At 43.3% G+C, this 9,344-nt stretch overlaps 4 protein-coding genes and 1 non-coding gene across 6 annotated transcripts in view; 3 read left to right on the plus strand and 2 right to left on the minus strand.

Annotated features, from left to right (window-relative positions):
- The window catches only part of LOC105559262 (eukaryotic translation initiation factor 4E-like), a 15,672-nt gene extending 14,599 nt beyond the window's left edge, over positions 1–1,073 (plus strand). The window contains exons 2-4 of one of the 2 annotated variants that reach the window (XM_012007420.1): positions 92–273; positions 413–730; positions 849–1,073. In XM_012007420.1, coding sequence (XP_011862810.1) covers positions 92–273; positions 413–730; positions 849–963 — 615 coding nt within the window. In that variant the 3' untranslated portion in view covers positions 964–1,073. Of the gene's footprint in view, positions 1–36; positions 274–412; positions 731–848 lie in introns of those variants that run through there. The other variant, XM_012007419.1, reaches the window with a different exon arrangement.
- On the minus strand, positions 956–3,224 carry LOC105559261 (fas-associated death domain protein). Its single transcript, XM_012007418.1, has 5 exons — positions 2,941–3,224; positions 2,327–2,655; positions 2,077–2,253; positions 1,874–2,004; positions 956–1,754 (listed from the first exon to the last, which is right to left on the minus strand). The coding sequence occupies exons 2-5, from the start codon at positions 2,646–2,648 to the stop codon at positions 1,614–1,616; spliced, it is 771 nt and encodes a 256-aa protein (XP_011862808.1). The 5' UTR covers positions 2,649–2,655; positions 2,941–3,224; the 3' UTR covers positions 956–1,613.
- A 173-nt stretch (positions 3,225–3,397) lies between these two features.
- On the plus strand, positions 3,398–6,967 carry LOC105559267 (RNA-binding protein NOB1). The gene is made up of 5 exons (XM_012007428.1): positions 3,398–3,556; positions 4,943–5,287; positions 5,353–5,743; positions 6,269–6,603; positions 6,684–6,967. Exons 1-5 carry the CDS (start codon positions 3,485–3,487, stop codon positions 6,942–6,944), a joined length of 1,404 nt encoding a protein of 467 aa, XP_011862818.1. The 5' UTR covers positions 3,398–3,484; the 3' UTR covers positions 6,945–6,967.
- Positions 6,968–7,852: 885 nt separating this feature from the next.
- Positions 7,853–7,925, minus strand: Trnam-cau. The gene has a single exon. It is a non-coding gene; the product is annotated as a tRNA-Met (tRNA).
- Positions 7,923–9,344, plus strand: part of LOC105559268 (ribonuclease P protein subunit p40-like) — a 5,468-nt gene continuing 4,046 nt past the window's right edge. Inside the window, exons 1-2 of the mRNA XM_012007429.1 lie at positions 7,923–8,179; positions 8,266–8,410. Coding sequence (XP_011862819.1) covers positions 8,063–8,179; positions 8,266–8,410 — 262 coding nt within the window. The 5' untranslated portion in view covers positions 7,923–8,062. The remainder of the gene's footprint in view (positions 8,180–8,265; positions 8,411–9,344) is intronic.

Below are 9,344 nucleotides of genomic sequence, written 5' to 3' on the forward strand. Positions count from 1 at the left end.
GGGGGGAGGAGTGTCGCCCGCAGACCGACGGATCCTTTGTCGCGAATGGGCAATGTCTGGAGCGAACGGTGAACGTATGTTCCTCTTCCAGGAAATCGACCGGAAGCAGAATACGGAGGTATCCAACACCGGCGAGTTCCCGCCCGAATACTTAATCAAACATCCGCTGCAAAACACCTGGACCCTGTGGTATTACGAGCCCGACAGGAATAAAACATGGGAGGAGAGCCAGCGGGAGATAACGAGCTTTGACACAGCTGAGGATTTCTGGAGGTAACCGCGCCCTTCTTCTCTCCTCTCTCTCTCTCTCTACTTCGGTGTATGTGAAAAAAAGCGCCGGAGGGAGAGAGAGAGAAAGACCTACGAACTGCGGAACGTGAATCACAGCAAAGTCTTTTTTTGTTATGCGCAGCTTGTACAACCACATAAAGACGGCATCCGAGTTGAGGCAAGGTTGTGACTATAGCATGTTTAAGCAAGGAATTCGGCCTATGTGGGAGGACGATCAGAACAAGTGCGGCGGACGATGGCTAATAAATCTAGATAAGAAGCAAAGGGCTACGGATCTAGATAATTTTTGGTTAGAAATTCTGCTCTGCATGATCGGGGAAGCCTTCAATGAGTATTCCGACGACGTCTGCGGAGCCGTAGTAAATGTCAGGACGAAAGGAGACAAGCTTGGTGTTTGGACATCGAATGCTGATAGCGCGGATAGCGTTATGGAAATTGGGTAAGGAATCCAGCCGCACGGTGTTCTCTCTCTTCTCCCCCTGTGTGTGTGTGTGTGTCTCTCTCTCTCGTGTAAACTTCGGAATTCAGTGCTTTACGATTTGCCTTGTAACTTTTAGCCGGAAGCTGAAGGAGAGATTAAGGATTACGTCTAAGACGACTATGGGATACCAGGTACATAAAGATACGATGGTCAAAGCCGGCAGTCAAACGAAAAATACTTATACACTTTAAATATATCGCTAAATTTATTGATATCACCCCTGAGTTGTTCAGTAAATTGTGTGAAAATATATCTTTGCATTATGTTGAAGGAAAAAAATAAAATTTTGTTCTCAAAAGCATGTTATGTCGTCGTTGTAGTTATGTTTCCGTATTAACGACCGAGACGAAGTGAAGATCAATCAATAAATCATATTGAAGCGAAATAGGTGGACACATTATTAATGTAGAGACTTTAGTTTAAGGGGCAAAGCGTGTATAGTTTACTGATATAATTTATGAGAGATGCGCGCGGGCTGCTGTATCTTATTTTCGTGGCCGATCGAGCACGACTGTGCCGCTAGGATAAATTTGTATGTTCCCATGTAATTTGTGCACCTTATTTCTCAACAGAATAAATCCTTGTAATCTCTTGTAAAGCTTCTGTACAATACTAATCGTAAGACGCTATTGCAATTATACCTTTCTTATGAATATCGAAATAGCGTTTCCGTACTTTTATTTGTATCACCTATTACTTGTATATATATTAAACTATCTTTTTCGATATACTATCGAATTTCTTTCGTCGTCTATCAAACTATATCACGTTCGGTTAACGAAGGAGGTAAGGTACAAATTCGGCTCCAACGGAAGACTTTGGCGTGTCGAAGACCTTGGTATTAATATCGTATATTCCTATCTTTCAATATTAATTCCTCTACAAGTTCCCTCAAGTCTCTCCGTCTTCCCTTTTCCAAGGCGCGTATCAAATTTATGGCCCACTGCTCCGTGCTGGATTGCGACATATAAATTTTCAGAATCTACAAACAGAAGCCGCTTCAGTGTCTCAAGTACAGTGCATTTATATTTTACGTATCTAGCTACGTATACGAACACACGCGTGCGTGTGCATTCAACGTCTAGAAACGCATGATCTTACTTCGTAGCTTTGCTCCTTCAAGTCGTAAGGATATTTACTGCACACGGCGTCAATTTCGCATTCCCTAATACCCAAATGTCTAGCTACGTCTTTCCAGGATCGACCCAGCCTATCTTTGATTTGCAGCAACACTTGAAAAAAAAAACCCTACATATGAGAAAAGAAGAATATAAAAATATTACAGTTTGAGATCTTAAAGATACCTGTCTCTTGTAACAATTTTCTTCTATGAAGACCACATAGCTCCTCGTGTTCGGAATTACAATGTAACGTTTGCGTACTAATGGCGAATGACTTGGCCGAGCTTCCCGTTGACGTCTGTGGTGCGTTATGCGCAGAACTGCACGTCGAGCCTGTGGACTCGGAGGTTGGTACGAAGGCTGTCGTAGAAAAACGCAGCTCATCACCTTCAAGTTTCGAAGCGTACAATTAACAACAAGAAAGGGCGCTTACTCTCATCGCTCCGATACGCGTCGCATAACAACGGCGCGGTCTTGAGCCAACTTTCGTAATCTTCCAGCTTGCTGTCCAAGTCAGGCCTGTGAATATACTTCTTCGCTATGAACCACAGCGGCTCTATGTCGCTGTAGCTCACAATGTTCCGCTTCTCCAGCAATCTTATGAATGCCCCGAGGTCCTTTATCCGGCTCAGTTTACGCCTCGAGTCGATATCGTGCGTATAATTGAGCTTCAGCTGATCCAGGATGTCGCTGTCAACCAGGGGCCCAGCCACGCCGAGGAAGTCCTGGCGAAGCTGGTTGTACCTCTCCAGCATCCTGTCCCTTCGAAGGGAGACTCGGTAAAATTTTCTCGTCGTATACAAACATTTGTGCACAGACAATACAGTCCGGAGGAACATTCGCAGCGCGTCACGTGAGAAAGTTTAATATATTGCACAAGTGAATAAAATTCAGGAGGCTCTCGTGCGGCGAACGCAAATTGTGCCAGGACGTTGGTGTCTAACAATAAGTAATTGTTATTTTTAATTTCTCGCGGAAAAAATATTACCTCAGCCCAGGGTTTAATATTGCGCGTTTAACATTGTGCGATCGGTAAACATTGTATACCTTGTGTACTTTACAGCCTTGGGCCCTTCGTTGAAAGTTTGCTGCCTAATCTCGACATCCCGACAGAGCCAGGTCCTCGGATCGACGTGGCACTCGGTCCATCCAAGAAAACGGAATTGTTTTCAGACCCCAACAGTCCATCGTTTAATAATGCAATACTCGGCGACGCAGTAGTGCGGTGAGAAAAGCGCGGCCATCGAGTTCGCGACGTAAACACTCGAGGGCGACTTTCGCGGACACGCACGAATTATCGCGGAAGTTCCGGGAAGCCCAGGGGAGCCCAGGGAACCCCGGCTGTCTCTCGCAGTCCGTAGGACAGGTGCGTTCCACAATCTCCAAAAGGCACGTCTGCTCCGGTTCTGGAACGATCCGATTGGCCACTTGCCTTCTGCTCCGCATATGACACGGGCTTTAAATCCTCCCAGCACCTTCTGCACTCCGTCCGCACTTCGTGCACTCAACTGATGTCAGGTTAGGTCGCCCACGCGCTTCCACGCTCCACGGTGCGTTCTTTGCTTCTCAGACGTAATCCACGTGCGATATCATGGAGAATAAGCGTAAAGTGGAATATCTTATTGTCGATACGAGCGCTTTCATAAAGAACGCCGCCCTGCAGGTAATTATTGGCCGTGAGCACACGCGAGTGCAATTTGTACGCGAAGGTATTTGTTTCAGGTTAGGCTTTGTCGACCTCTTGGTAAACTAAAGCCTTTAGCTGCTTCCCTTTTACACTCGAGTGATACCGAGTCGCTCAGTTATGTGAGTATTTTGTACTCGGATACGACGTCATTAGTTGCTTTCCTTTTACATGAAAATTCAGATAAGTCTCACTTGTGCCGTCATAACTCAGTTGAATGCACGTTCCTTTTGATTCTTGAGAAGTGAGATTCAACCAGATTTAACTGAGTTTTTGCGCACGATCGAGACCGTGTGCTTTAGTGAGTTTAATAGACTCACTTTAATGACGTCGTATCTGAGTATAAAATACTCACATAACTGAGTGACTCAGTATCACTTGAGTGTAAAAGGAAAGCAGCTATCAGTTGCTTTCCTTTTACATGAAAACTCAGATAAATCTCACTTGTGACGTCATAACTCAGTTGAATGCACATTCCTTTTGATTCTTGAGAAGTGAGATTCAACCAGATTTAACTGAGTTTTTGCGCACGATCGAGACCTGCTTTAGTGAGTTTAATAGACTCACATTAATGACGTCGTATCTGAGTATAAAATACTCACATAACTGAGTGACTCAGTACCACTTGAGTGTAAAAGGAAATCAGCTATTAATGTGAGTCTATTAAACTCGCTAAAGTGTGCAAAAACTCAGTTGAATCTGGTTGAATCTCACTTCTCAAGAATCAAAAGGAACACGCATTCAACTGAGTTATGGCGTCACAAGTGAGATCTATCTGAGTCTTCATGTAAAAGGGAAGCAACTGTTGTGTTCACGATTCAAGGACTGCGTCCAGGTTCCAAGAAATGCGCTACCAATCAACCTGTATCTTTTATGGAAAAGCTGCAAGTTGATTGGCTAAGCATTTCTCAGGACTAGAACTTGGACACAGTTCTTGGAACGTGGACCCAAGGCTTTAGGTCCGGTTTCACCAAGTGTTGTTCAACTTTAATCTTGGTTCAATTCATCGTTTGCCTCTTTCTAACGTAAAGGCTAATCTACAACGTGTCCTTTGCGTCTGGAAACATTCTCTTTCCTGGCCAATAGATACGTTTACAAAATTTGGGCAAGTTGATAAACTCTGCACTATACGTTGTACAATCGTAAATTGTCGGCAAGTTTGTCAAGCGTTTTGATTTGTTTACATAAAATAGAATGTTTCTAAATGCAGGCAGCACATTGTAGATTGGGCTTAACAGTTGGAAAGAGAGAACGAATTGAGCCGAGCTCAGAGTTAAGCGACGTCGGTGAAACTGGCCCTTGCCGAGAGTACAGTGTGTAAATCTTATATCTTGGCTCCCTCGTTGAGATTTTACTTATTTGCAGGACATCGGAGTCAATATCTTGACCGAGCAGGCTGTCGTCGACGAGATCACGAACAAGAGGCAGCTGAGAAGACTGGTCGTGCTGCCGTACGACTTGAAGGTCCAGGACGTTTTTCCAGAAAACGTTAAGTTTGTGACGGAATTTTCAAAGAAAAGCGGCGACTACACCAGCCTGTCTGCCACCGACCTCAAGGTGATCGCGCTCACGTATCAGTTGGAAAAGGAGAAAGTCGGGACGGCGCATCTGAGGGACAGTCCGACGATAAGGACCGTTAAACCTGCGGAGGATAAACCGGCCGGCGATGATTCTAAACTGCCAGCTGGTTTCTACATACCGAAGAAACGGGTAAGATATTTCCACGGTTTCTGTATGCCATACTTTGTTAATCTAAATTTATATTTTGCATCTAGGAGAGAGAGAAATCGGTGGATAACGAAAGTGTGGACGTTAACGAAAAGGATGTCGCGCACATAGAAATTGTGGACAATTCGGCGACGAGTAATACAGAGACAAGTGACGCGGAGAAACAATGCATTTCTCATATGTCTGCATCTTTGGACGAGTCGCAGGAATCGGATTATGAAACGGCTGGGTCGGACGACGAGGACGATAAAACGACTGATTTAGCTGACAAATTTTCCGAACTAAAGTGCAATCCAGCTGATTTTAAAGTCGAGGGCGACTGCGAGGGCAAGTGTGCCGTAGACGACATTCTCGCTCCAGTCGACGCAACGTCCAAAAGTGACGAATCATTTGAGAACGAGGACGACGATGACGACGATAGTGGTTGGATCACACCGGGTAAATTCAATTTTACCAATCAACTCTCTTAAGCCTGGAACACGCACACAAATCTGATCTCTCCCCATTCTTATTTTCGATTTAATTGTCCCAAAAAATTGTTCCATTTTATATTTCTAATCATTTTCAATCTGTCCAGACATTCTTTATATTAACTAGCTTTATTAAATTGAAATCGGTTCAGTTTTGAAAAAGTTGTATTTATAAAAAGTACTTAAAATTGCGAAAGATCTGCGAGAGCCGTGTGCGCGTTCTAGGGTTAAGCAAAATTAATGTACAAATATGTATAATTGAAATGTGACTTTGAAATGAATTATTTCATACTCTGACATTTGCGATCTTCAAACTCTCTAATTCACTTTGTACAAAACTAAGACTCACGCGGGATAAGAGTAGAAATCAAACTCGAGACCTGCTGCAACTGTGAATCGATCAGTCTCGCATCGAAACACTGCATCCCTGTATAAGCATACATGTGTATACATTCAAGAATGTTAATTGTTCATAATTTATTTCTGTTGACAGCAAATGTTTCCAAGGTAAAGAATCAAATGGGCTCGGAAATTTTCGAAGAAAAAGCCGCGACCGTCGCGTGCTTGACGACGGACTTCGCGATGCAAAATGTACTCATGCAAATGGGACTGAATGTAGTCGCGTTGGACGGCCGAGTGATCAAACAGATGCGAACGTTCATATTCAGGTGTTACGCCTGTTTCAAGACCACCAGCGTCATGACGAAGATCTTCTGTCCGCACTGTGGTAACAGAACACTTAAGAAGGTGGAGGTCACGTTAGACGACAACGGGAAACAACAGATTCACATCAACTTCCGGAGACCCCTCTCAGCCAAAGGAAAGAAGGTACGCCGGGGTATTTTCTGATCTGCAATCCGCAAGTTACGTGAAAATGCCTGAGTAAAAATTGATGAAATTTGTTTCAGTTCTCGCTACCGACGCCGAAGGGTGGAAAGCACGCCAACAATCCCATTTTGTGCGACGATCAACCGATGCCGCAGCAACGTCCGTCACGTTTGGCGCGTATGAAAAATAATCCGCTCCACGACGATTACACGGCCGGATACTCTCCCTTCATCACGCGCGACGTAAACTCGAGGTCGGTTATACTGGGCATAAAACCGGACGGTGCCGTCAAGTATTGGATGAAGAGAAACCCCAATGAATCCAAAAAGAAACGAAAATAAAAACTATTCTTTTTTTTGTTAAATCGATGTTGTTACTTCGAGAATTCAGAGGTCTCTTATGAATATATTCCTGTAAACATCTCCATTTCCAAATGTCTCCTTTGTAATATCCATACACTTATAATTTTTGTGGCAATTTATCTATTAAATTAGAGACGTCGATCTCGAGAAAAACTATCGAATGCGAATATATTCGCCAACTTAAAAAGTAGTTAACATCGAATATCTATAAGCTACAGTTTAAGATTTTGTTGTTTCTCAAAATTTTAAAACTAGTAAAGCTTTGTACTAATTTTTACAAAGTTGTAAATTTTCATGAAGTACTGCCTGCAATAATTTCTTAATATGAGAACACTGTAATTTGTCGTACTACTTTGTAGATATTTTTACCAAAAAAAAAAATTAACGTTTCAACGAAGATATAAAAATTTCTACAAATTTCCATATTTCAAGTCAATTTTTTGTAGTTGTTTATAGAAATTTTTTCCGCCAGGGAAAACCTTCGTTACAGTTCCCTTACCTTTTTTTTTCTAATGAAAAGCGTAAGGAAGATCATTTGGTATGCACATCAACTACAGAGTTCGAGTAAATCAGCATAGGTCAATTCGCTTTCGAACTACCAATGCCGCGAGATTCTTTTTTTAGTAGAATCGGTGTAGATGAGGGGCACGTTTATGGGTCGCAACGAGAAACGCAGCAACGTCAAACAGCCAATCGCGTAAACACTCGTATCGTGATTGGACGATCTCCTCACCTATGTACAAATACGCAAGTTTCTCCGCATAATTAAACTTACCGATCGGTTTACAAAAATATCGAATAGGTGGTGATATCGATTATTAATTTTTGCAGAAGCAAACGACGCTAAAATCGTCTTCGCAAAAATAAAATCAATCACCAAAAAATAATGCCCCGGGTGAGGATCGAACTCACGACCTTAAGATTATGAGACTTACGCGCTGCCTACTGCGCTACCGAGGCGCTTGTGCTACTTAGTGTAAGTTCGTCTATATCAATGGAAGAAGAAATTAGGTTAGGTTAGGTTGGGTTAGGTACGCTACGAGGCAACACGTGGTCCATGCCGTCCATGGCGTCCATAGCTCTGGGATAGAGGAAACATGCTGTCTCCGGAGGCGTGGAATTTCCATACGCCGTCGCCCTACACCTCCTTGGGGACGGTGGATTATAGGAAGGACGTGCCCGCGGTAGTCAAGACCCATTACTACAATCATTCGGTATGAACTTTCTCGATATACATTTTTCGCCAAGCTCGCGGGTGTACCCTCGATGGACTGATGAATTCGCGCTTTCTGTACGCCAGGTGTCTGTGGTACTTCCCGACTCCGCGACTGTGCCTCAAAGGTTACGGGACTGCCTGTCGGAGGACACGAGTTACTACCGAATAAACCAGCTGCGCGCCAGTGACCTCGTAAACGCCGAGTTCATCGAGGCCTTTGTTAAGAAGGGCAAGTTTATTCTTGATTTCCTTTACTTACATATTTGCGCACCGTTTATATTATTTATATTTATTATATATGGTGTTGACTGCCAAGTACACTACACATGCTTGTTTGCAGAAAAAAAACCTTCACAAGCCAGTGTCCCGTTAGAATTAAAAACGCACGAGAGAAGAATAGTTTCACGTTTAATGAGAAAATTCCTGTATATCAGAGAGTGTTAAATTTCAAGACCGCTGTGAAACTGTATACAGAATGTGACATATTAGATTTTCAATTTGCGCGCATACTTTTCCCTCAATTCTACTCTTGTCTCTCTACGAGGGGAAAAACCGCTGATTAAAATCTTGCTGGGTTTATAATATATATGCTATAACGCCAGTGCCCGTTAATGCCCAGTGGGCATCTTGTGTAACGAAAGTATGACAGCTATCATACTCTCGTTACATAAGTAAATACTATTATCACACTAAATAGTTATATCTATCGCGCACTACCAGCTAGACCAACAAGATCACTGCCTGCAGATTTGAAAGCTGCTGTCGAACGTAATGACGAGAAAGAGTCGAGATTAGTTCAAGCTAAATTGCCGAATTTGACGCAATCATTCACGGAGACAATGCCATCGACGACGGCAAATGACGATCCGAAGTTGACGAGAAAATGTACGAAGCTTGTAACTGGGAAACAAGTCTCGTTTCATCCGGACACAAATGTACATAACACACGGCCTCGACCGCGTCCACGTTCCCGGCCTGTAGAACCAGGTGGTCGACCTCGTCTAACGCGGCAAGTGAGACGAAAGATGACGAACAAAGCCAGTTATCTGTAGTATCAAGTGTCGTCAAGAGAAAAAGGGGAAGACCTAAAAAAAATTAGAGATGATTCTATCGATCAGAGCGACGACACTTGGTACTACAGATAACTGGCTTTGTTCGTCATC

This window comes from Vollenhovia emeryi, unplaced genomic scaffold (genome assembly GCF_000949405.1).
Source record: "Vollenhovia emeryi isolate VEMERY1.0 unplaced genomic scaffold, V.emery_V1.0 DF939282.1, whole genome shotgun sequence".
In the NCBI taxonomy this organism is placed as follows: domain Eukaryota; kingdom Metazoa; phylum Arthropoda; class Insecta; order Hymenoptera; family Formicidae; genus Vollenhovia; species Vollenhovia emeryi.